General features: G+C 36.2%; 3 protein-coding genes across 10 annotated transcripts; 2 read left to right on the top strand and 1 right to left on the bottom strand.

Annotated features, from left to right (window-relative positions):
- Positions 1 to 712: 712 nt before the first annotated feature.
- On the bottom strand, positions 713 to 5,746 carry LOC121806722 (protein RETICULATA-RELATED 1, chloroplastic-like). The gene is made up of 8 exons (XM_042206847.1): positions 5,163 to 5,746; positions 4,560 to 4,724; positions 4,361 to 4,453; positions 4,177 to 4,292; positions 2,415 to 2,513; positions 2,003 to 2,308; positions 1,733 to 1,897; positions 713 to 1,359 (listed from the first exon to the last, which is right to left on the bottom strand). Exons 1-8 carry the CDS (start codon positions 5,529 to 5,531, stop codon positions 1,077 to 1,079), a joined length of 1,596 nt encoding a protein of 531 aa, XP_042062781.1. The 5' UTR covers positions 5,532 to 5,746; the 3' UTR covers positions 713 to 1,076.
- A 2,053-nt stretch (positions 5,747 to 7,799) lies between these two features.
- Positions 7,800 to 9,214, top strand: LOC121807336 (E3 ubiquitin-protein ligase RDUF2-like). Of its 7 annotated transcripts, none has more exons than XR_006051803.1 (3): positions 7,800 to 8,650; positions 8,796 to 8,914; positions 9,042 to 9,214. XR_006051803.1 is itself a non-coding variant. In XM_042207557.1 (2 exons), the coding sequence occupies exons 1-2, from the start codon at positions 7,810 to 7,812 to the stop codon at positions 9,086 to 9,088; spliced, it is 888 nt and encodes a 295-aa protein (XP_042063491.1). In that variant the 5' UTR covers positions 7,800 to 7,809; the 3' UTR covers positions 9,089 to 9,214. The 7 variants fall into 7 exon arrangements, 2 of the variants coding, with proteins under 2 accessions (XP_042063491.1, XP_042063492.1); XR_006051802.1 differs by having other exon boundaries at positions 9,030 to 9,214; XR_006051801.1 differs by having other exon boundaries at positions 8,778 to 8,914; positions 9,051 to 9,214.
- A 10,283-nt stretch (positions 9,215 to 19,497) lies between these two features.
- LOC121809478 (RHOMBOID-like protein 10, chloroplastic) lies at positions 19,498 to 23,469 on the top strand. 2 transcript variants are annotated; one of them, XM_042210125.1, is made up of 10 exons: positions 19,498 to 19,612; positions 19,682 to 19,852; positions 20,952 to 21,205; positions 21,445 to 21,499; positions 21,592 to 21,672; positions 21,754 to 21,850; positions 21,941 to 22,008; positions 22,239 to 22,337; positions 22,826 to 22,867; positions 23,069 to 23,469. In XM_042210125.1, exons 2-10 carry the CDS (start codon positions 19,712 to 19,714, stop codon positions 23,207 to 23,209), a joined length of 978 nt encoding a protein of 325 aa, XP_042066059.1. In that variant the 5' UTR covers positions 19,498 to 19,612; positions 19,682 to 19,711; the 3' UTR covers positions 23,210 to 23,469. The 2 variants fall into 2 exon arrangements, with proteins under 2 accessions (XP_042066059.1, XP_042066058.1); XM_042210124.1 differs by having other exon boundaries at positions 19,573 to 19,852.
- The last annotated feature ends 2,990 nt before the right edge of the window (positions 23,470 to 26,459 follow it).

Genomic DNA, 26,459 nt, shown 5'->3' with positions numbered 1-26,459 from the left:
GGCATCATACCACCCATACCACTCATCCAATTGTACATATAAGGGACATCATCCCACCCATTCCACCCATCCCCGACATTCCCGGAACCGTTGACGCACTTCCGCTAACGTTTCCCTCCAGATCGATGGGAAACGCCGGAGTCTGCGACTCGCTCGTGGCCGGGGAGTTCCTATCGTTCTCCATTAGATAGAAATGAAATTTGTAGTAAAAGAAGAGAGAAACTTGTTAACACAAGTGGTGCAAATGAAATGAAGTTCAACGAGCCGTATATATAGAATTTAAAAAAAAATAAAAAATTATCGGACGTCCGACCCTTGCCACAGTGGCGGACGTCCGCCCGCCCGTCGCCGGGACGTCCGAGGACACCCGACGTCCTCACGGGACGTCCGTATCCGACCTTCGACCCCCCAACGGCGAACGTCCCGGTAGCCCTTCCGCGTGTCCGACCGGACGTCCTACCGGAAGGCCGTCACTGGAGATGCTCTAACAAAATAAGAAAGATGAGTTGAGAAAAAAAAAACACTAAAAAAATAATAATTCTCTCTCTCTCTTCTCGGGCCCAATTTTCAGGTTTCAATCAGTGATCCCTACTCACATAGACTCGATCTTTATGCTTAACTAACTATACAACGTGGATTTTGTTTTTATTAAGAAAATTGAAAAAATGCACCCGCGATAAATAAGCAAAAGTTCCTAACAGTATACATCGAGGAAACAAAAAAGAGAGAGGTATCAAAATTACACTCGTCCTTCACAATTTTGCAGGATAGTACAAGTGAACAAGAAATGTGTTGCATTGCACCTCATTCAACATACGAGCTCACATAAACTTTCTTACAAAAGTTGAATCTGCAAGTCACAATTATCATGCTAAAATCGTTAGAGGGGCTAAAAATTAGGGAAAATCGATAAAAATGGCGCTAAAGCCTTCCAAAGAACCATCAAAATTGTTCAATGCTTGTCTGGCCCGGCTCAACAGTAACACAACAGCGTACTAGCTCGTTAGCCATGCGCACTGAGCATTCTCGTATATATGGTAGGTAGGAAATCAAAGCCCGCGTTAAAAAAACACTGTTCAACTTGTTGCCACCTTCCTTTTGACAATTCTCTTCCTCCTAGCCTTGGGAGCAGGTGCATCACCCTCCACTTTAGAGTCAGTGTGTCCTTGTCTGATCCCAAGAAGCCCGAGCCCAGAGACAATAGCGTTTTTGGATATGAACCATTTTGAAGAAGACTGGTTTACGCCTTCTGAAGGTCTGTTGTAAGCTTTCAGGAGATCCTCCGATTGAACCAATGGATCAGCTTCAACACCAAGCCAAGCCAACCTAGACGTTTCTCCCACTTGAACATTCAGGACCCTGCATGGATTTGCCTTCACATTTTATTTCCTCTTTCAAAAAGCCAAAGTTACAAAATGCAAGAGAACTTTTCATGGAAGTGTAACTTGTAAATTGTTAGCCTTAACCCTTTTATGCTAGTTCAAGAGACTCTACATTTACATCAAGACATGATAAGGAAAGAGCTAAACAAGGGATAAAATTTATTTTCTTTCAATGAGCTCAATGCCCATATGCAGTCCAAGTCCAACAGGCCAGAGAGATTGACCTCTAAATACTACTACGGTTCTTCTGCCCAAGTCAAACCATGCATTCAACCAATTGAGCTCATAAGAACAAATATACCAGTTCATAATATTATAGAGTGAGATTATTCAAAAATCCAAAGACAAACCTCAAAGCAGTGCTGAAGAACAGAGCTACTCCAATAACATCGAAGTAACTGGTCGTAGCTCTCTCAAAACCACATAGGAGTTGATACCGTAGATTGGCATAGAGACCAAGAAAAGCTCCATAACCGAGTGCATTGGTGCTAACAGATGGAACGCTCACTGATAACCTAATAAAAGTCATCCCAGAAAAAAAAATGCCGAGTGTCAAGAAGCCAGGAATTACCAGAATAAGCATAGGTTAACTAGGACATTATCATTGTGACTATTTCTACCTTCCCTCCTTTTTCCTGGCTGCAAAATTTGATAGAGCCCCCTGTGCAGCTCCGGCCGTAAATCCTACCATACTTAACTCTGCAGCTTTGTAAAGGAATGATATAAGTCTCTTTTGGATGTCAAAGTCTCTATATTTATAGCTAGCTTCAAAAATATTATTTGGGAGCTTTTGCAAAGTATTCTGCAAATCAGTTTGGAAGGTAGTTCCATATGAACGACAGGGGGCAAGAGACCAAACAACAATTGCATTGCAAGCTGTCACAGTGAGCACATTGATGAGGGCAAGATCCCATTCCTGCTTTATCCTGACACGTGGAAATTTTAAGAGTACACTGAGTCCTGTTCACTGAGTCCAGAGGCACATAATAATATAGCGAGTTTCCTTTCTGTTATTGCTAATTCTAAGTATACCTCTCTTTTCGATTCTGGATCTCCCACAAAACAGAACAACCAATTGTACTTGCCTGCTCAAGAAGCAGTCTGAGCATAAATGCTGGATCGGCAATCATCCTGTCAGAAGAAGGTCAGGTCAACATATCAAAAAATGGTTCCAAATCCAATCTATGCTACCAGGAAAGCTATTCACAAACGGCTATGTAGTAAATGCCCAAGTGCCAATATAATAATATACTGTTAGTTCAATAGAATTACCATATTTACCATAGAATATAATGTACAATTAATGAGATAGCTGAGATCCTAATGTAAACATTTAGAGATCTCTAAGAGACCAGCTAACAGAGACGAAATCGTAGTCCTAGACAGTGTTGTTAGGGTCGCGGGGCGCATCGGGTCGATGATGTAAAAATTCGGGTCGCGGGTCGACGAGTCGACTGGGTCGAGAGACCCACAAATCTAGGCTAATTGTTTTGCCTTTTAATATTAAATAAAATAAATATATTGCTCTAATGTTTATAATATATCAAATAATATAAATGTAGACGCAATTCATGTGAATAGAGATAACGTGGAAAATAGAAATGATCAAAATATCAAAACAATTCATAAGTCATAACACAATAAATAATTGATACCATTGTCTAAAAATATCAAAACAAAGGAATATATGAAGGGTGGCAGCAAAAGATCTTTGAATTGTTTATTTGTTTAGGAGTGAAGAGGCCGAATTCTAAAGTGTAGAAAGTAGGTTTGAAAAGTTTGATGTGGTGCATGCATATATATAGAGAATTGTGAATCCGAGAGTCAGAAAACATGTGAGAGATTTGAGAAAATCAGAGATAGCATATGTTTAGGGCGACCCAGGCGACCCACTCGACCCAATGACGACCCTGTATCTCGATCAACCCACCCATGTTGGGGCGGTGATGGTCTCGACCCAGACGACCCGGGCGACCCGAGCGACCCAAACGACATTTTGACAACACTGGTCCTAGACACCACATTTTCCCTCGATACATCACGAGTTCCATCACATACCAATTCTAATACCATATACAGTCTACCAAGCATGAATATAATCCAAAGTAGTAACAACACTTGATGTAATTAACTAACAACGACTCATTCTAACAAATACTTTACATTTGTCTTAATTTTAATAAGATAGCAAAATACTTTAATCTACTTTCATTTTATTGATAAGCTATCAAAAGTTACAGATCACAATTCCCAAAAGAATGGAAACAAAAATCTTGCAAGTGGAATAAGGAACAGAACCCAGTATAGTGGCACTCATAAATCATAATTGAGCTCCTAACAAACCAAAAGCAACAATGCAAACAAAGATCAAGAAATTTCTCCAGCCAAATACAAGCCTAAATCAGACAATCAGAAAGAACATAACATCAAGCTGTCACTAAGAGATACAAACATATGATCCTAATGATACAATAAAAGGCCTAAATTCCCCCACCATACGACTTTTGAAACCATGCAAAACGAAAAAGGAATGCAAACAGCAAAAACAAGGAGCATAAAAAGCTACGCTTCGGACTGAAGTTCCAGTGTCTAAGATAGAGAAACTAATTCAGGATTGTGGCTACATAGCACCTCCAGACTCATAAGCTCAGAGTAAAAGGGAAAAGCCGCTGCCCGACATAAATCACATAGTTCATATTACATGATGCCATCAAGAGTGCAATTTTAAGAACAGAGCTGTCAAGATATTTTTATCTCTAATTTATTTCGAAAATATAGTTTGCCTACAACCAACCTGCCAATAAATGCTCTAGATAGTCCTTGGGGAAGAGACTGTGAGATGAACCTTGCTGTGGTTGGCCTGGCATTAATTGCAAGAAACTTTACTAATTGAGCAGAACTAACCATACCCTGTAGACAAGCAGGCATCAGATATAGTTCTCAAAAAAAGAGGGGGATAAAAAGGGGCCTAGCATTACCATTTCATAGGCTTGACGAAACCCAGCTGGCAAATCCATAATTGTCTTTTGCCACTCATTTAATATAGCATCAACAAATTTCCTATCAAACAACTGCAGATAAGTGTTAGCCAAAAGGTGCTAGACAAAAATTAAATAGATTAGGCTTTAGCCAAAATTGAATCCACTTTTGTTTGTCTGTGGACGAATTTTTCATTACCTCCCCCAGAATGATCCTTCTCCTAAACGGTCCACCCTCGTCTCCCTCATCACCCTCATCAAAATCGTCAAAGTAATCGTCATCATCGCCACCATCATCGCCTCCATCACCACCGCCATGACTAAGACCCTTCCCCTGATTGCCACCTCCACCCCCGGTTTCAATCTGCCATTATAAAGAGAAGGAACTTATGACCCAGATTACATTTTGAATCCATGAAAGCAGGTTTAAGGGGACGATGTAATGAAGACTGAGATGGCATGCAAATTGTTCAGCAACAAAGGAGCTCCTTCAATCGCCAAACAAGTAGGCCCAAATTAATATCAGCAGCACTAAACCAGAAACCTGATAAATTAGAGCTATGAAGCACAAATCCATGAATCTAACTGCGCCATGGTCAAGATAGACCAAAGATTGCAGTACAGAATGGAGAAGGGAATTCAGTCAACAAAGATGAAGCAACAGATGAAGCAACAGAGGATGTGCACAGCCTCACCACGAGAACCCCAATATTAATCTCAAATGCGCATAAATCCACCTCAAACCTCTTAACTAATTTCTTGGTATAAAAAATTGTGTATAACTTGTGAAATTCGAAATCACCTGAGCACTAGACTTAGTTTCCTTCTTCGTCATATCCAGCTTCGATTTCTCCAAGGTAACTGATCCGAACGCCCCGTACTGTCCCCCCTTCATAGTGGGGCCAAACTCCACGGAGCTGGAAGAAGGAGTTGAAGACGGAGCATCAGGCGAAGCCTGAAAGCATCGCTCAAGGTGCGCATTAGCGTCACCGTCAACCAACGCAGAAGATGAAGCCCTAACTGTAAAATAATGCCTCCGCCGCCTGCCGGGAAACGGCGGCGATGCTGGACGCAGGGAAATGGTTGCAATTGGCTGCAAGGTGGACGACAAGGATTTGGTCGTTGGCGCGAGAGGCATAATCTGCGCTGCTTGGAACGCTGAATGAGACATCTTTCGCTTTGTTTTGTGATCCGAACTGGTTTGAGCGGGACACTGGATTTGAAGATTAGGGCTCAACTTTGTCGTGGAGAAATGGTTGATTATTCTTGATTCCCCTTGAGCTAATTCCTCCCTCAGAGAGAGAAGTGAATTAGGGGTGAGGGTGAGGGTGAAGTTGAGGCTTTGATCAAAAACGACCCGACTCAATGACAGACTCACTCAAACTCGGAGATAAATCGACTCGGCCTTGAATCCAGATTAATTTATCATTTCTTAAAGAGGGAACATCATTTTAGGTCCATGAACTTTGCCAAAGTATCATTTTAGGTCCGTAAACTTTGAAAATCTTATTTTAGGTCCGTGAACTTTGAGTTAGTATCATTTTAGGTCCTTTTTACTATTTCCAAGTTTTTTTGGACGAAAAATACCCTCAATACCTTAAAATATATATATTTTTAATAAATTTATCATATACTCATATTTTTTTATAAATATCTTTACAATATATTTTTATCAAATTTTCTAAATATAATTTGACCTTAAATATTATCACTTAATTTTGTAACATGCAAGTAAAATTGCTTCTTCAATTTTTTATATTAATTTTTTTAAAAATTGAATAAAGTACTTTTCTTTAATAATAAAAAAATTGAATAAAGATCTTTTTATAAATATATTTACAATATATTTTTGACAAATTTTCTAAATATAATTTGACCTTCAATATTATAATTTAATTTTGTGACATGCAAGAAAAGATCTTTATTCAATTTTTTATTATTAGAGAAAAGTTATTTATTCGATTTTAAAAAAATTAATATAAAAAATTGAAGAAGCAATTTTACTTGCATGTCACAAAATTAAGTGATAATATTTAAGGTCAAATTATATTTAGAAAATTTGACAAAAATATATTGTAAAGATATTTATAAAAAAATATGAGTATATGATAAATTTATTAAAAATATATATATTTTAAGGTATTGATGGTATTTTCGTCCAAAAAACTTGGAAATAGTAAAAAGGACCTAAAATGAAACTAACTCAAAGTTCACGGACCTAAAATAAGATTTTCAAAGTTCACGGACCTAAAATGATACTTTGGCAAAGTTCATAGACTTAAAATGATGTTCCCTCTTTCTTTAATTCCACGTGAATGACGATTAAAAAATTAAATAAGGGTCATTAATTTAACGTAGTTGTGAACTGGTGAAAAAAATAAGTCTTTCAAAATTAAAATGAAATTTTAGTTGTGAATTAAAAGAATTCTAATAATAACCTAAACATTTTAATTCGCAATTAAAATTAATTTCTGGCTGTGAATTGTATATTAAAATCTATTTTAATTTCAAATTGTAAATAATAGCCTAAAAACACATACATAATCAAGAGCTTTGAAGACGTAAGTGATAATATAAAAATACTCATCCACAACATTATCAAGAGTATTTCGAGTGTTGAATAATAACCTAGCAAAAAACTCTAATTTACAATAAAACAATAATTTTGAGTTGCAGGAATGATAGCTTAAAAACTTTTACTCACAAATAAAAAATATTTGTGAATAATAGCATGAAAATTCTCATTCACAAATTTAAAAGTAATTGTGAATAGCACTTGCAATATCTTATTCATACATCACAATCACAGCCTAATCAGTTTTGTACTAATGAATGATGCCTGCAAATTTTCATAACAATCAGTAAAAAATATTTTTAGATTGCGAATGATGACTATAAATTTAACTTCACTAATTAAGTCTATTATTTAAACGGTTATTCGCAATCGAAATAAATTTGAAGTTGTGAAAATGCGGAGGCAAAAAAAAGCTGAAAATATCACTAGCATTAAGTAATTATGAAAAGTGTTTTTAGCGCTTATTGAATGAATTTATGAAAAGTTTTTTTAGCGCTTATTGAATGAATTAGTATATAAAAACAATGAATCCTCTCTCTATATATCTTGTATGTCTACCACTAAAAAAAGTAAATAATACTATAACTTTTTAAAATAACTTCCTTAATTTAGACATTTTTAAGTTCGTATAAAATACATGCATGCAATGGCTTAAACTTGCGGCGACGATATACATAGAGCTAGCTTGAGTCTCAATCATCCTTTTCTTTTATTAGAGGTGATTGAGAAGATTAGGCAAACAAAACTAAGTAACCAAAAACCCTGAAACAGAAGAAATCTTCCATGCAAAGCCATCCACAACAAAGCCATCCACAAACAACACAATTCACAACACACATATATTGAGAGAGGAGGAGGTTGAAACATACCAATCATGTCTACGGCTCGTCGACCCGGCGTGGTAGTGAACGGCGTTCAAAGAGCAAGAACCCACCACTACTATTGGTGCCAGCGCTGCCAACGCTCCATCAGAACCACCACCACCAACCCCTCCGAGGTCCTATGCCCGCGCTGCTTCGGCCAAATCCGCCACGAGCTCGACGTCTCGAGGCCGGGCCCCCTCCTGGAGTCCGGCCTCGAGCCCTCTCCAGCCGCCCGCGTGCTGGACGCCCTCGCCCGGATGCTCGACCCGCCCACCCCGCCCCGCCGCCGCCAAATCGAAGACAGCGAAAGCAGCAGGCGCCGCTCCTTGATACTGCTTCAGTTCATCGGGCCCGATGGTCCTCCCACCGAGCCCGCTCCTCCCGTGGTTACCGGGAGTGATAGGGGCGGGGCTAGGGCGGCGGCGGTGGAGGCGCTGCCGGTGGTGGAGGTGAGCGAGGAGCGGCTGAAGAGCGAGTGGTGCTGCCCGGTTTGCAAGGAGGATTTCGAGGTTGGGGTGAGAGTTAGGGAGCTTCCGTGCAAGCACTTCTATCATGACGATTGCATTATTCCTTGGCTGCAAATGCACAACACGTGCCCCGTGTGTCGCTACGAGGTGCAAGGGCTACCGTCTAACAACAACGACGGCAACAACAACAACAATAACGACCTGAATAGTAATTTCTTCTTCCCTGGTGATGACTACGATCTTGGATATAGGGGCGGAGAAGAAGAAGGTGATGATTCTGGAAACTGGAGGTGGCCGGAAATCTTCTCGTCGAGGCCATTCAGTTTCCTTATGAATTGGGCAAATCTATGCCTTGACTTTCTTGACGACAACATCGCTCGCGGAGGTATAAAATCTTTGTTTTCGCACTGAAATTACTTATACTTGGAAAAAAAATCATCCTCGTGATATCTAATACAGAAATGCATTCATCATAAACTAATAAATATGAATTGACTACAAAGACGATGAAGATATGGAAATTGTGACAGGTAACTCTTGGTGGCGATCTTGGCCCATGCCATAGCTAGAATTGGTCATTTAATTGAAGGTAAAATTAATAATATAAATTAGACATTAAAGAGGATGAAGATAGCTAGGTTCAGTTCAGGTATGTATTTCATTCTCGTTCTCTGGCCAAACTCACACAATGCACAAGTATAGCAGAATAAATACTTTGTTGAGACGAACTGATAAATATATCTAAAAAGTTATTTATGAAATAGTATAATTCCAAGGTAGCATAGACTCGGAGCAACAATTGGTGGAAACGATTCAGAGTTAATATGCTCTATTATCAGCTGACTCAATGGAGATGGGAGGTGCGGCCCTGCCTGCCCAAATTGTGGAAATATTTATCTAATTTGTAAATATATACCGATTATTTATATACATCAAAATTATTTAGTTATTTCTATATTTTTCTTTACTAAATAGAATGGTGTCGCATAAAAAAATAAATGTGTGAGAATAAAATAAAAATATCAAATTTTCGATATGTTATTAATACCTAGTGTTTTGTTTAGAACCCGCCAACCCCTGTAAAATCATGTATTTTAGTCAATGTTGTGTTTTATTCAATTTGACTCGTCTCTTTTCCTCATATTTAAGAGAATGAAACTATAGTTTAAAATGTGTGGGCACATATTTAATGCGGTACAAATAGATTGGAAAATAGACAACATGTAAAAAAAATGCGGTACAAATAGATTGGAAAATAGACCACATGTAAAAAAAATGCGGTCAAATGGAACACAAGCTAATCGAGAAGTTCTTAATATAGAGGTAGAGGAAATGGGATTGGTAGTAAAGGTCGTAAAAATGAAAATGAGAGGGTAAAACTAAAACCCGATTACACTGCAACAAAAAAAGTCTCAGATTCAAGTCTTATTATAATACTCACTGAAATTATGTTGATATTAAAAAGGTAAAACACTTTTAGATTTTTTATCTCCCTCCGTCCCAATTAAATTGAGTCGGGTTCCTTTTTTGGGATGTCCCAACTAAATTCAGTTATTTCCGTTTTTAACAAAAACAAAACATCCAATCCAATTTCTTTATCTTTTCTACTTTAGACTCTCTTTATATTTTCTACTTTATTTCTCTCTCATATTTTTCAATCCAATTTCTTAATCCATGTGCCTAAAAGTTATGTCTCAACTTAGTTGGAACGGGGGATTACAATTTTTTTTTGGTTCATTAGATTTCTTATACCATACATTTTTTATTAGGTCTTTGTACAATTATTTTGTTTCATTAGATCTTGAATTTTAATTTAACATATTCTTATACTCATATTTTTAATCTAGTTGGATCTTTATTTAACAGATTTTAGAATTAATTAAATCTTCTTGTGTTAATTACATGTAATTATTTTTCTTTTTTCTTTATCTCTCTTGGAATTAATTCAGCACCAATATCAACTCAAATGATAAAAAAATATAAACAGGAAAAACCGCTTAAATTAAATTGCATTATTATAAAGATATATTATAAAAAATGTTAAAAGACTTAATAAAACAAAATATATTGGTACAAGGACATAATAAATTAAAAAATTTGTAAAATGACTTAATAAATACAACGTTTTTACATAAGGACTTCTAAACGTGTTTTGTCTTAAAAAATCAAAAAAAGAAAAATGGTAATTACATTGTTTATCCAAAATGTTTCATCAATGTTTCACATAAATCATACAAAATGTTTCATTAATGTTTTAAGTTAATAATTTTATTCAAAAGTTTAAACATAGTTAGTTTTGTTAACTATCCAATTTAATTTATTAACAGAATAATATTAGAATTAATGAGTTAATGCAATTTATAAGTCTGAACTCCGTATCAGTTTTAGTGAACAAATTCGTTCCCACAATTCCACTACTCCAAAAATGAATCTGGATTACATGAGAACTGAGTTTACTTGACTTTTTATTCGTAATGATTTTTTTTGGCCAAATTTTTTGTTTACTTTGGTTCTTCAATAAAAAATTTTCGTTCTCCCGTATTTTTTTTCTTATATATTTCTCATTCTTTTGGCTAACAAACTAACGGTGTATACACTTTAAAATTTTCCGTTCTCCCGTATTTTTTTCTTATATATTTCTCATTCTTTTGGCTAACAAACTAACGGTGTATACACTTTTTCAAAGAATAAACTACTCCCTCAGTACCAGTTTAGGAGTTCAATTTAGTTATGATACGGGTTTTAAGAGCATCTTTAACGCGGAGGGCCGGGCCACAAATCACGAGTCCCGGCCCGTCCTGCGCGTAAGAGGGGGGCGACTTGCGGCCTGGGCCGGTCACGGGGCCGCGTTTGCGGCCTGGTGACGGTCACGAGGTCCGGCCCGGCCCCGCGTTAGCTGGTACGGGACGTGACGGAGGAAGCAATTTTTGCCAAAAATTGGAAGAGGAAGAAGAGGGAGAAGATGAAGAAGAGGGAGAGGGAGATGGATGACGGAGCCCAATTTTCTAATTTCTGGTGCAATTCGATGAGGAAGAAGAGGGAGGAAGATGAAGAAGAGGGGCGGCGGATCCAATTCTCTAATTTTTAATTTTTTTTACATTTTTTATGTTTTAATTTTTAGTTTTTTTTGCATTTTTTTGTTATAATTTTTAGTTATTTTTGCATTTTTTGCATTTTTTATGTTATAATTTTTGTTTTTGTGCATATGTATTTTTTTTCTAAGACTTGTAATTTCTTTTTTCGAATGAACAATTTATTTTCCCGGTTTGAATTGTTCAATGTATTACATTTACGAGTCAAATAGGTTGAAGTTGTAAATAGTATCAATTATTAGTTGCGGCCCGGGTTGTGGCCTGCAGGGTTAGAGCAGTTGGGGGCTGGGCCGCAACTGTAGAGGAATGATGACGTGGAGGGGACTTGGGGCCGGAAATGGGGACGGGGTTATTGATGCCCTAAGAAATTGTTGGAGTGTTTAATAATTGAAGTGAGGTAATGGTTGTTCGAATGTATAATAATTGAAATGTGATAGTGGAAAGTGGGACCCTTTTGACTTTTTGTATGTTTAGAATTTTGTTTTGTTTTATTTTTATGAAAGTAATGGCATTTAAATGTAAATTCCATCAACAATGAGGTTACATTTTATGTCCAAATATGGTAAATTCTAAATGGGACTCTTAAATTGGGACGGACAAAAATGGCAAAATAGGACTCTTAAACTGGGATGGAGGGAGTATTAACTTAAAATATCAATAAAACTTTTTGTATAATTTATATAAATTTTAAAATACTTTTTTATTAATTTGAAACATTAACAAATCATTGTTAGAGCACCACAATAGTGGACGAGCCGGCGGACGAGCGACCGGCGAGCGGACGAGCTAGACGGACGACCTCTTGTCCGTCGGATTTCTCGGTCGTCTGTCGTCTCGTCCGTCCCCTCGTCCGTTACTGTGGGTCTTCAACTGACGAGCCGACGGACGAGAGCATTTTTTTTACTTTTTATTTTTTTTAATTTCAACTCTATATATCCGGCTCGTTGCACTTCATATCATCGAAAATGAAGGCCTAAAACATAATTATTATTGCACTTTCTCCGTCCGTATTCGTGTCGAAATTTTATTTCCATAATTGCGTATTTGTGAATTTGTGAATTTTTATTATTGTGCTTGTCCGTCGGGATGTCCTAGTGCTTGTCCACTATTGTGTAGTGAGAAGTCCTAGTGATGTGACAGTGGGGTGGGAAGTCCTAGTGACGTGGCAGAAGGTGTTTTTGGGAAGTCCTAGTGCTAGTCTGTGGGGAAGTCCTTCCTATTGTGGATGCTCTTAATGTAGAATATAATCTATCAATATATAAAGTGCCAGTTTTTTGGCCTGCCATGTTGCACTATTTTTGGCGAGAAAGTCACTCATTGGCCAAAAAAAAGCATATATTATTGGATAAAAAATTGGTGCAATGAAATGGTGGCTTTTCAGTGAAGATTCAACACTTATATATACATAAGTCATTAATTGAATCTGCAAGGACTATTGTTATGGACTGCTTTTGTAATTTTATTATTGTAGCATAGGGACAGATGAGAGACAAAGAAGGTGAGAAGAAGAAGAAAAATGAGAGGAATGAGAAAGAGAGCTATGCAGTCACCGAAATCCTCTCTGCATCGCCGTCGGTGCGATTGAGAGAAGGAGAAAGAGAGCCGGTGGATGGCGGCGGACGGCTGGCCGAGGTCGGCAGGCGGGCGTGAAGCTCGCGGACTAGCTGGCGATGTACGGCGGGGCAGGCGTTGTGGTGGCGCCGCTGATTTGAGGGGTTAATTCTTTTTTTAGTTTTAGGGGTTTTTTTACATTCCATAAGTGTACTGGACTTTTTTTAAATTCCGACTTTGGGAGAGACGCATGACCCACATGTGTCACCTGTTAATGAAACGCATGACCGTGATGCGATTTAGTGTAAGACGCATGACCTTAATCTATCTTTCAATTTTTTTTTATTTTAATTGAACGACGCATGATGCACATGCGTCTTAGGGTAAAACGCATGACACACATGTGTCTTCTCTGGAATCCTCCAAAAACATTGTCTTCTTCTTCGAAAGGGCTTCGCGTGAGTATCTTGCACACCCCCATCGGAGTCCGGATGAGAGAGTTATGGCCATTATACGAAAGTCGCGCATTGAAGCGCAGATGAGTCCAAAAGACATGTCCTCGTCATTGGTCGATGAATGTCCTTGGTGGGGTTGATCAAATGATGCAAAATTATTCATAACAAGCATTAAATGAGAAATTATTCATAACACAAAAAAGACGTTCTCATTTAATGCTTGTTACGAATAATTTCACATCATTTGATCAACCCCACCAAGGACATTCATCGACCAATGACGAGGGCATGTCTTTTGGAGTCTGCGCTTCAATGCGCGACTTTCGTATAATGGCCATAACTCTCTCATCCGGACTCCGATGGGGGTGTGCAAGATACTCACGCAAAGCTCTTTCGAAGACGAAGACAAGGTTTTTGGAGGATTTCAGAGAAGACGCATGTGTGTCATGCGTTTTACCGTCGTTCAATTAAAATAATAAAAAATTGAAAGACGCATTAATGTCATGCGTCTTACACTAAAACGCATCACGGTCATGCGTTTCATTAACGTGCGACGCATGTGGGTCATGCTTCTCTCCCAAAGCCGGAATTTAAAAAAAGCCAAGTACACTTATGGAATGTAAAAAACGCCCTAGAACTAAAAAAGAATTAACCCCTGATTTGAGAGAGAAGAAGAGAGGGCAGTGGGCGGCGGCGGCGGGCGGCTGGCCGAGGTCGGCAGGCGGGCGTGAAGCTCGCGGACTAGCTGGCGATGTACGGCAGGGCGGGCGTTGTGGTGGCGCCGCTGATTTGAGAGAGCAGTGGGCGGCGGCTGGCCGAGGTCGGCAGGCAGGCGGGCGAGGCACAATGGTGGTCGTGGCGGCTCCAATTAGGGAGATAAAACAGAGAGATGGGGGGGCGAGAGAGAAAGAGATGGGGCGCCACTTTTAGGGTCTGAGAATTTACTAATTTATGTTAATATTTGGGCTTTATTTAGGGCTTTAAGGATTTGTTTATTCATGTACTACTATACGGAGTACAATATTTGGGCTTTGTTGAGATTTTTTATATTTTAAAGTTTAATGGTAAATAGAGTTTAATTTGGGTGTTTTGCTTTGTTACTATGTCTTAATTTATAGGTTCAATTTCAACATTTCATTTATTAGACTTTGCATATGCATTTTTAAAATGAAATTCTTTCAAATAAATAACAAAATGATATTGTTTGGGAGATGGTACTCATCGAATAATATTGTAACAAAATAATTTGTGTTGTAATTGTACTCTTTGTGTAAAATAATAAATAAAATTAAATAGATATGACAACGTTAACAAAAATATAATGCTTTAAACATACATACTATATCACACATTAAGTATTAAAAATACTACTTTTAATGTTATGTATAAGCAAGTTTTTAAAATTTATGAACTCCATTTCTTTTATAATATTTGAGTTTTTACTCTTAATAACATGTGACGGTTGTCGCCGATCTTTGAAATTTGTGGCCGATCGTGTGTGGGCGATTGAAGAATTTCGGTCAAATTCTTCATTCGTCGAGTGTGCGTTTGAGGTTGTGATTGTTAGAGAGTAATAAAGATAGACACTATTTCATTTTGTTAAAACTAACCTTGAACTAATGTAATTTAGCTGAAGAGAGAGAGTTAAACAAAAAAAGGATTGATGTTCGTGTAAAAGCTTATTTACCATAAGATAGATAAGAAGGAGAGAAGAAAACCCCCAAAAATAGATAAAAATAAAAATAAATGATATTAAGAACATGGAATTAAATTAAAGATTATTGTCTATTAACAAAAATATTAAATTAAAAATGAAGCAAAACATGCTTCTTTTAAAGACATAATAAAACATATTGCAATTATACAAAATTATAATTACAAATAATTTATTACAAAGATATACTCATATTAATCGGTTAAAAGCATTTTGCATATTTCAAATATCAAATATGCATTTGACCTTTGGCCATGCATTTTTTTTTATAAATATGCATTTATGTATCCAGATTCCTAATATGACATCTCCTTCTAGAAGTTCTACATTAGTTGATGTTTTCTAAAGACTCGACGGTGAGCCCGGCGGCGGCCGACACACGACTAGGTGTTGAAGGGCAAAAGCTGGAGGTACTGCTGAGGCGGCGTGGAAACTGTTGTTCCGTGGGCCGGCGGACAAGAGGAGGTAAGAGAGAAGGGAATGAGGGAATGGAGGAAGACGTTGGCGTTGCTCGCCGGCGACGCGATTGTGTAGGCGAGGCGGCGAGGTGAGTGAGAAGAGATGTAGAGGCGCTATTTTAGGGTATTAGCTGTAGAAGAAAATTGTAGTATCATTGTATGTATACGTACCATTAGTTTGGGCTTGGTGTATTAAACTCATGCATTTGGGCTTTTAAGAATACATAATTTTATAATTGAAAAGATTGCATTATATTATTATAAGATATGTTTCAATATTCTAAAATGATATTTTGATATTGTTACAAATATGTAAAAGTTTTTGTTCATATTTTTATAGTTTGAATTTAAATTGTAATAGGCACTCTACACGAAAAGAGCTACAGTGTGAAACTATTGCGTTTCATTATTAAGTTAATGCACAAATAAAAACTGAATACCATTTGGACTTTTAAGAATACATAATTTTATAATTGGATTTTTTTTAATTAGTTAGAATTTTTGTTGAGTTTTATATATCAGGTTATATCATGTCTTAATTTAAGACTTCTAATATGTTCTATGTAGTTGTATATTTTTAAAAATTATTTGTTTTTATTTAAGTACTACTATATAATTTAATTAAATATGTTGAAATTATTTATATTCATAATTCATAATTAAAATTTTCATATAGATTTAATTTATAAATACAAATTTATAGAGGGGAAAGAAGTTGAAAGAGGTATAAAAAATTAATGGCATTAATGTGTGCTAGAAGATTGGGCTTAGAATTTAATTAATTATGAAATATACCGAGAGAAAGGAGTTTCCAAAATTAGAATGAGTCTCATTATTAAAGAGAAAAGAGTTTCTAAACTTAGAAAATTCATACTTTTCAGAGACGGACTAAAAAAATTATAATCCATACTTTTCAGGGATGGGAGAGTAATTAGCATAACCGTTACAAATTCATGATTTTTATATAAACTTATAATTTTTACTTTACAATTCAAAATTCATTTTATAAAATGCTTACATGACTCAAACATTCCCGAGTGAAACATGCCAACTATCATAATGAGGGTTTTCAAGCATAATAATATTTTTTCTCATTTTAGTTGATTAATTGAGAATGTTAAGATACTAATTTAACATTAAAAATATAATAATAAATTTATTGTATTAAATTATTTAATAGAGTAATCGTGTACATAACCTGTGGTGTCTTCTCTTTGTTAAGTTGGAGCACATTAGTATCATTTTTTCGACATTACAGTTAGAAAAATAAAAATGTGTATCTCAATTAAATGAATTACACATAAAATTTGGCACATTCTCTTTGTTAAGTTATTTAAGAACAATATCAAGTATGACTTTTTATGGGGATTCATAATTATTTATGTTAATTATGATTATGTGAATTTTTCAATAAAAATTGTGAACTATATCCCCATTTTATATGTTAGTTTCTTAAAAAATTACATAACTGAAGTGTTTGTATTAAATACCAAATTTAGGTATCAAAATTAATAGTACTAGAGATCATTTTTTTAATAAAATTATATATAATGATATTTTTTAATTGTTTTATCGGTTTGTATTCTTTAGTTATGATTGAGTTGATTTTGATTTATTTCTACTAGATAAGATAATGTTTTTTATGACGTAATATTTCTTTTTTCTATGATTTTCAAAATATTATGTTTATGAATATTATCATGTATTGAATTTAATTTTGATGAAAGTGAATTTATTTTTTCAAATATTTTTTTTATTTAGGAATAGATTTTCCTTTATTTATATCTTATTCTATTTAATTTACGCATTTCCTTTTTTGTTATTTTTATTATTTTATGTTACTACACCTATAATTGATAATTAAGTTGTATAATTCAATAGTATGCTGAATATGAAATGTTTCATTATAGTGGGTTGAGAGAGTTACAAATGTATGTTTGTTGTTGTTTATAATGTTTTTAATTATTTATAATCTTATCAATACTATTTTTAATTAATTTATATTCTTAAATCCAGTGCTGTAAAGAAACATCTCAAGTAACGTGGAACGGAGGGAGTAATAAATTGATATTATTGTTATCAAAGCAAATAACATTTGTTATCAAAGTATTGTATACCATTCTCTATATATTCTGATTTTAAGTTCAATTAAGCATGACACAAATACTGAGTAATTGAAATTTAGAATGTAGAGAATTTTTTTACATTCTGGAAGAAGAATATGTGTTTTTGAGATCCTTTCTATTTTCTTCTGGTTCACTGTTGATTCTGGCCGTTTTCGATAGGATAATAGCTAGATTGAACTTGACAGTGTTGGTGGTATCGATGTTTTTTGATGTATTTCGTGGATTAAAAAAAGTTTTCTTTGAATTATCAATTAGTATGTGCTTGGTAGATGCAGTGATTATGTTGTAGGGTTTTCAGCTTTGATTTGTTTGACTTTTTTTGTATAATGTAGTTTTTTAAATAATTGTGTGAGGTAAATTCACAACTCATACAAAATGTTTCATCTTTATTCTTTCTCCACTCAACTCACAAAATAAAAATGTTTATAATCTCTTTCCGAAATGCTTTATTTAGAGTGAGATGGTACGATATACATTTCTTTTAGCATTACAGAGTGTATATAATGATATTATTTCTTATTTATGTTGAACTACTTTGAATTTGTAGTATTTAATAAGTAAAAATCATATGACCCATGAGTCGAGAAGGGAGAAGTATGAATCCGTTAGATTACCTTTTATGCAATCCAACTATTAGTTTGTTGTAATCATTCTAAGTTTTGTTTTATTAATGAGAATGTATATTTTTGTCGATCGCAACTTATGAAATATTCCCTCCGTCCCAAGGAAGATAGACTCATTCCTTAGGGGCACAGGAATTTATGCAGTTTTATTTTGTATGTCAGATGAAGAGAATAAAATAAGAAAAGGTAATAAAGTAGAGATAAGGGGGATTCTGTTTTTAGTAAAGGGTCATCTTGGGTGAGACAAACTAAAAGGAAATTGGGTTGTCTTCGGTGAGACTGATGAAGTATTAATTTATTGAAATTGTAATTTGTTTGATAACTATTTTATATTCTTTTCATTTTAAAAGTGAAAAATATTATACTCCCCCATCCCAACTATGTTAAGTCGAATTCCTTTTTGTAATGTCCCAACTAAGTTGAGTCATTTTCTTTTTTTTACAAAAAAACAAAACATCCAATCACTATTACTTTATTCCATCAACTACTACTCTGTCTTTATCTTTCCTACTTTATTCCTCCCTCTTACTTTTCAACACAATTTCTTAATCTTCGTGCCCAAAATTTTTGTCTCAACTTTGTTGGAACGGATGGAGTATTAATTAGCATTTGTATTTTTTTATTTGTAATTACTTGAAATATAAACATATCTATATTTACTAAAGTGTTAATATATACCCCCTTCGTCCCACTCTAAATGACACTTTCTAAATATAGAAACATCACGCTTTCTACTTTTCCCCCTCTCTTATCTTATTCTCAACTTTTACAAGATCGTGCTATACTTGCTCCCACGATGGATGTTGTTGATGAGGTTAACAAGTTCTTGAGAAGATGTTTGATTTCTATGTTTTGTTGATCGAATTTATTATGAACTATTTACTTTTTCAAATAATTTTATTTATTTACTTTGGTATTTAGTATTTCTCAATCTTTTGTTGGTATATCCTATTCTATTTCTATTTTTTCCCTCATGTCCTTTCGTTATAGTGGGTTGATAGATTGATAGAGGTAGAAGTAGAAGTATTTTTTTAAATCTTTAAAATCTTATTAAATATTAATACAAACTTTAAATAGTTTATAGTTTTAATTTGTAATAATTTTTACATTTTTCTATATATTTTTAAATTTGATTTAATTCCTTTTAATTATATTTTCTTATTTTTTGAAAATTATTTGGCCCCCGTGCATAGTACCGTACCGGGTGGTAACACTAGTTACCCCTAAATGTGTCGCACTAGTGATAGAGTAAAACTAGTCAAAGCAATATTAAGCTTATCCTGGCAGTTAGAGTTCATCAAAGCAGTTGAAGATTATCAAAGGACTTGGTGAGTACAGTCATTCACAAACGATAAAAATAGATCTCATTGTTTCCTGAATTTGGCTATTATCATCAGAGTGGTGAGGAATAAAGTGGTGATTCATTGATGACATCCAATCCCAACTCCTCCACCCACGTGTTTAGGGCGCTGCCCACAACCACCAACCACTTCGCAATCACCGCCCGCGTCACTATCCGCCTCGGCGACGCCCTACGCCGCCGCTTTCTCCTCCGCTCCTCCCTTAAGGTAACAAGTCAACTGCAATTAAATTCAAAATCCCTAATTGCATTGAATCAGCACCATTTCTATCTTCATCTGACTGTTTCCTGGATCTCTCTCTCCAGTGTGGCTTGTTAAAATGAATCAATTTGTGCGAATCACATTTTTCACAAAATTTGATTTTTTTTTAAGTCTTTGGCTTAGACTTCTAGTTGTGCGGCCAAATGCTTCTGTTTTTATTTTTTTACTTCTGTTTCTCTGATGATTTAAGGAGCGAAATTGATGAAGCCTTTTCTTTTTCCTAAAGTTTAGTTTTCCCTCTCTCCCAACTAAGTTAAGTCAAAGCTTTTGGGCTCCCAACTAAGTTAAGTCAAAGCTTTTGGGCATGGAGAATAAGAAATTTGTTGAAAAGTAGGAAAGATAAAAAGAGAGAGTTAAGGAGATGATTGAATAAAATAAGAGAGATTGGAAGTTTTGTTTTTTAGTCAAAAAAAACAAAATGACTCAACTTAGTTGTGATAATACAAAAAGGAATATTACTCAATTTAGTTGGGACGAATGGAGTACTTAGTGCATGAGGTAAATTGCAGAACGTGCCTTGAACATCATGTCAACCACAAATAATCTAACCCCAAGATGCTGCTAGCTGGAATGGAACCCTAAACACAGGCCTAGCAAGATAGACACTTAGTTATATGCATAGCTTAAATGCTTGTCATAGATTCACAATTTTTTGTGATTCAACAACGTTGTGCAGTGAAATGCTATCTTGGTGCTCCAATTAAAATGAGCACTGTGATTTCAGAGCCTTGCAGTATGTAACGAACCAAACTTAATCAACCATGCTACAGGGTTTTAAAATGGATATTCAGTCTGATGTAGACATGTCAGATATAGTATGGGAATTGTCCATCCCAAACTAGGAAGAGCTTACCATGGCATTTTATAATTGTGCAGACTTGCATCATGTGAATCTCTGATCCCTACTAGGCATGTTCACCATATGTTAGTAATACTAGTGAGTCTTCACTACAATTATTGTTTATGTGCAGAGACTTTCTCTTCACTACAATTATTGTTTATGTGCAGAGACTTTCTCTTCACTACAATTATTGTTTATGTGCAGAGACTTTCTCTTCTTAGTGGTGTGCCTCATTTGGAGGATGTCTGTCACGAAAGGGTCCTTCAGCTTGCAGGTTTTAATTGTCTCCAATGGTCATTCAATGCCTTATCTGGGACGCTCTCGAGTTTAAGTTTCTTCAATGGAGATAAAAGTGGAAGTAATTCTAAAAAACTGGGGAAGCCACAATCAAGGACACCAAGAGGAGACTTCTTTGATGGAAGGCAATGGACTAATATCCTTCTTGCTGCTAATGTGTTGTAAGTATCAGTATTTCATACATTTGCTAATGTTCAATTCTATTATGTTGATATTCTACTGATAAATCCCCCTAAGAATATACTCCTATATATATTCTATTAAATAAATACGGAAGAACAATGGAGTCAATGAAACACTAAAAGGAAATTTGTATGCCGAATTGTTAAAAAGTTCTTCCTTGTAAATATCATGTTTCATGAGTTCCTACAGTGAATATCTTTCCTATATTTATCTGCAGAGTTTATATTGCACAATATGCATCAGATGGCAAGCTCATGTTTCTGGGTGCCAAGGTGTGACTTTATTGCCTTATCAAAGTACTAGATATTACATACATAAATCAGAATTTCTGTAATTGGACATGTTTCCTCTTATATATTTGCAGATTAATAGTCTCATTAGTAAAGGGCAGTTGTGGAGGCTAGTCACGTCTTCCTTTCTGCATGCAAATATTGGGCATCTGCTGGTTTGATTTGAATATTACTAATAAAAGCCCTGATTCTGGTTGACTCGGCATGTTAATTGAGAATAGTTGTGTCATTTTCAGGTGAATTGCTATTCTTTGAACTCAATTGGGCCTACTGTTGAGAACATATGTGGTCCTAAAAGATATCTGACAATATACATCAGCTCAGCAATAGCAAGTAATAACTGGAAGCCCACTACAGTCAGTAATTTACTTGTAATCTAAAAGAAGTCCATTTGTTCTCATCAAGGCCTTTGGCATACCTCAGGTGCATCCATGAGCTATTGGTTCTCTAAAGCACCAGCAGTGGGTGCTTCAGGAGCTATATTTGGATTGGTAATCTCTTTTCTTCTACAAGTGACTGCATATTTTTGAGGTCCTATTTAAGTTAACTTTATTGTCTTTCAAGGTACTCTATACTGTAGAAGAAATCTTATTCAGAGCATCATCGTTACCGTATGAACTGTTGCAGAGTTGCTAGTCAATCGACAATTTTTTTCTTTGTCATTCTATCTCTGTCTCTGGTTTTACTTTATCTAAAATTGGTTAATCGCTTACATACTCAGGTTGGATCCTTTGCTATGTTTGTCCTGAGGCACAGGGGCATAGTCAAAGGCACTGAAAATGATCTGAAACATATTGCACAAGTGATTGCTATAAACATGGTACGTAAACTTCTTGAGGGCTTAATGTTGAAAATGACAAACCATAATGTCTTCTATCAGTTGGATTAAATTTTCAATTACTTCAACTTCATCATTAACTGAGTTTGTCCCCATCATTTAGAATCTTGTGAGCGTACAGGTTTGTTATAACCACTTTAGAGTCTTAGACAACATTCCTAATTAAGATGTGACTTCCTGATCAAATCTTCAATGTATTTCACTTTCAGCACTTCAAAGTTAACAATTACTATAATCATTCAATACACATTGTTTTCCACTTACTTTACAAGATATCAGTTGGTCACAGTATGATGTGCGATGATTGCTGGTAATTGTGTGACTATAAGCTTCAAATTTCTTCTCCGCACTTAAGGGAATCTCCTATATTATTACTGCATTTTATTGGATATTATAATGATACGAGTCATGACAGAGTTCTGTTGCATGCTTCGATGATCTACCTAATGAAATGAACATCTCTTGTGCAGACAATTGGGTTGCTGTCTCAGGGCATTGATAACTGGGGACATGTAAGTTGGTTTCCAATTCATAAGACTACTGTGCATTTATGTATCAACTTCTTGCAAAATGAGCCTCTTACTAATTAAGATATTGATGGATGTGATCTCACTGTGAACTATGATTCTGAGACCATTGCTGCTTCAGTTCTGAGCAATCTTAGAATAAATGTTCCATATGCATGGTAATACTCCACATGTTGAATATTTCAGGCTGGAGGGTTGCTAGGCGGGGCTGCGGTGTCTTGGCTTCTTGGTCCTTCCTGGGAGCTTCAGTCCGTTGCCCGTGATGGCAGGAGAAATTTCGAGGATAAGGCGCCAATTTTTTACTTAATGAGGAGGCGCCCTAAGTAAGCTGAGCAATTCTCAACCATATTGGCATTTGGAATGGTGAGGATTTCTGTAAACTTGCAGTAAATCTTACACCTGAACCTAAATCTAGCACTTGTCTGACTATACCAACTGATGTATCTCACTTTATTGTTTAGAAAACTGGCATATTATATCACTAGACACCAAAATTCTGCGTTGACGTCTAAAGTGGGTATTGATGTGAATTACTTGTATCGTTATACTATTATTTATGATTTATATAGTCAAATCGTGCAGAATAACTACTCTTTAAAGCTCAAGATGAAGGAAATTGTCAAGGCTGATTTATGTGTGCTTCCATACGAATTTTAACTTAATTGGTTAGTGTTAGTCACCTTGTCCCAGGTCCCATTTTTCCATTTCAAAATATCATGTAATAAAAGTCTCATCTCAATTTTTTGTAAATGAAACTTATGTTGCACTAACTCATTTTACATTATAATCACTATCAAAGTGCAATCCACATTTCACTCATTTAATATACTCATAGTAATCAATTCATAAAAATTTGTGCTAATTGTAAATATCGTCACAAAACTTCGAAAGAGTAGGATAGAGGATAGAGAGAATATAAAGTAAGCACTCAGCATGAAAAATGTTTTTCTAGTACCAATAATCTTGATAGTGCACGCCATAAGTTTAAATATAAAATTGATAAATTAAAAAGAGATAGATATATAGTGATAATTGGATAGTAGAATGCACAGTTTTATTATAAACAAACTCTGGTATAAGCAAACAATCTTCTCAAAAAGTTTTATTCTCAAATGTGTTCCGGGTTCTGCTCATATGATCGTATCATACATAAAAAACATCCACCATGAACAAGGTACACCTATTTAGTAGACTGTTTAATTTGAGAACATAAGAGGAAAAACAGCGGCAGTAACATCTTAACGAGTTCAACATGATCATCGCGCAAATAACTTGATTGATATTAAAACTCTTTGACAAGATTTGTGCCCTAGTTTTGCTAGCATCTCTGCCAAAATGTTAACCCAACACAATTATAACAGTTAGTGCCCCAAAGGCAAAACTAATGTTTAACAGAGTAAGAGATCTGATGATTACCAAGAAATTCGACGAAAAGAATCAAGATTTTTTGCTTCGAGAGTACAGAATAAAGAGGCAGATTAAAAGAAAAGCATAATCAAGAAAGATCAAAATCTAAAGGAAGGAACCAATCCAAAAAAGACGTGGATCAAGTTAAGTGTTGGAGTTTCATGCATTTTGAGAGTCACTGCGAGACACCAAAAAAATGTAAGAATAAGGATTAAAAAATAAGAAGACATTGAACGCCACCATATCTGATGACGGTGGTGAAGGCGAGGCGTTTGTCTTGGGTGTGAGTAGTCTGATGAAATTGTGGGTACTAGATTCTAGAACGTCGTTTTCATTCGTGCAACGATGTTGGGATCATGGAAAAGTATGTTTTCTCACAATTTTGGGAAGCTACATCTTATTGATATCAAGACCTTGGATATCGTGGAAAAGGAAAACGTAAGGATGATGACATCGGGTAAATCCATGATAAAATTAAATGGAGTTAGATTTTAAGATTATATAATGCACAACATGTTTTGAGCCGTTTGTATATATAAAACTCCACGCTCACTTTTATCCATTTGTGAGTAGTTTTTCTTATTCATATATGTTATGTTTTATAAGCATTTATGTGTACATACAAACAAGACTAAATTTTCTGTACCTTGAAATATGTCTATAAGCAAACAACTCTAAATTTTTGTACCTGGATAATGAAGTACAAGTTTCAGTAGGTTACAGAGTTTATAGCAAAAGCCAATTATCCCTAAAATAATCATACTCCCTCTGTTCACAAAAAATATGGCAAATTTACCATTTTTTTACTGTCCACAAAAAATAGAGCACATTTATGAAAAGTTTTCAATAAAATAATAATCCTACAAATCATTTTATTTACCACAATGCCATTAGAATTAGTAACCAGACATTCCACTAACACTATTTCTCTATTACTTTTTTCCTTCTCACTTACTTTACTAATTCTACATTAAAACCCGTACCATTCACCAATTGCCCTATTTTTTGTGGACTGAGGGAGTAACATTTTCAAGAAAAATTATTTTTCGATTCAACAATACCTTTTTTTCGGTCAATGGTACAAGAATTCTAAAACAAATAAGGCCATCCGCAATGGGGCGGACGATGGCACGCCCGATGGCGCGCATCGTCCGCCCCATTACGGGTGCGTGACATAGGCCGCGGACGATCGTCGCGCCCTATATTAAGGGCGCGGAGTATAGTGCGGACGATGTCCATCGTCCGCGCCATCGTCCGTCCCATTGTTGCCTACGCGGACGATAGGCCATCGGTCGCGCCATCGTCCGCCCCACTGTGGGCTAAGCGGATGATGGTCGCGGACGATGGCACGCGTTTTTTATTTTCTATTTAAATCTCGTTTCTCATTCATTTGTACATACGAACATATCGACTATCTCTTTACATATTCTGTCTCAACATCCAACCAAAATGAATCTCGGCGACGACACCAATAGTTCTAGTTCGTCTGAGTCCGGTAGTTCGACGTCAGAAGCATTAGATGCAGCCGTTGAAGAGGTCATGGCGGCATGCTATGCGGCAATGCAGCGCGAGGAGGAGGCGGCGGCAGCGGCGGCTGAGCAAGTCCATAGGCCTATTCGACATAGGACGTATGTCCGACGCGACCACCCGGAAGCTCACAGACGTCTGGTCTGAAGCGCTTTTGTCGGGGGATAGTAGAGGCCTATGGCGACACATATTTGTGCAAGCCGACTGCCACTAATTGCCAGGGTCTGATGCAGATGCACGAGACGGCGCACGGGTTTCCTGGGATGCTCGGGAGCATCGACTGTATGCACTGGCAGTGGAAGAATTGTCCGACGGCGTGGAGAGGCCAATTCACAAGTGGATACAAGGGCAGTCACCCGACGATGATCCTCGAAGTCGTCGCTGACCATCGACTCTGGATCTGACATGCTTACTTCGGCGTAGCCGGGTCGAACAACGACATTAACGTCCTCAACTCGTCCACCCTCTTCACCGAGCAATGTAACGGCAACGGCCCGACGATCGAGTTCACTACCAACAGACGCCAATACCATATGGGGTGCTACTTGGCCGATGGCATCTACCCACGGTGGCCAGTTTTCCTAAAGACGATCAGCTGCCCAATTGGTGAGAAGAGGGTTTTATTTACGCAAAAGCAGGAGTC

Source organism: Salvia splendens, chromosome 6, assembly GCF_004379255.2.
Source record: "Salvia splendens isolate huo1 chromosome 6, SspV2, whole genome shotgun sequence".
In the NCBI taxonomy this organism is placed as follows: Eukaryota; Viridiplantae; Streptophyta; class Magnoliopsida; order Lamiales; family Lamiaceae; genus Salvia; species Salvia splendens.
The sequence above is the reverse complement of the archived record's forward strand: the minus strand, read 5'-3'. Positions and strand labels throughout refer to the sequence as shown.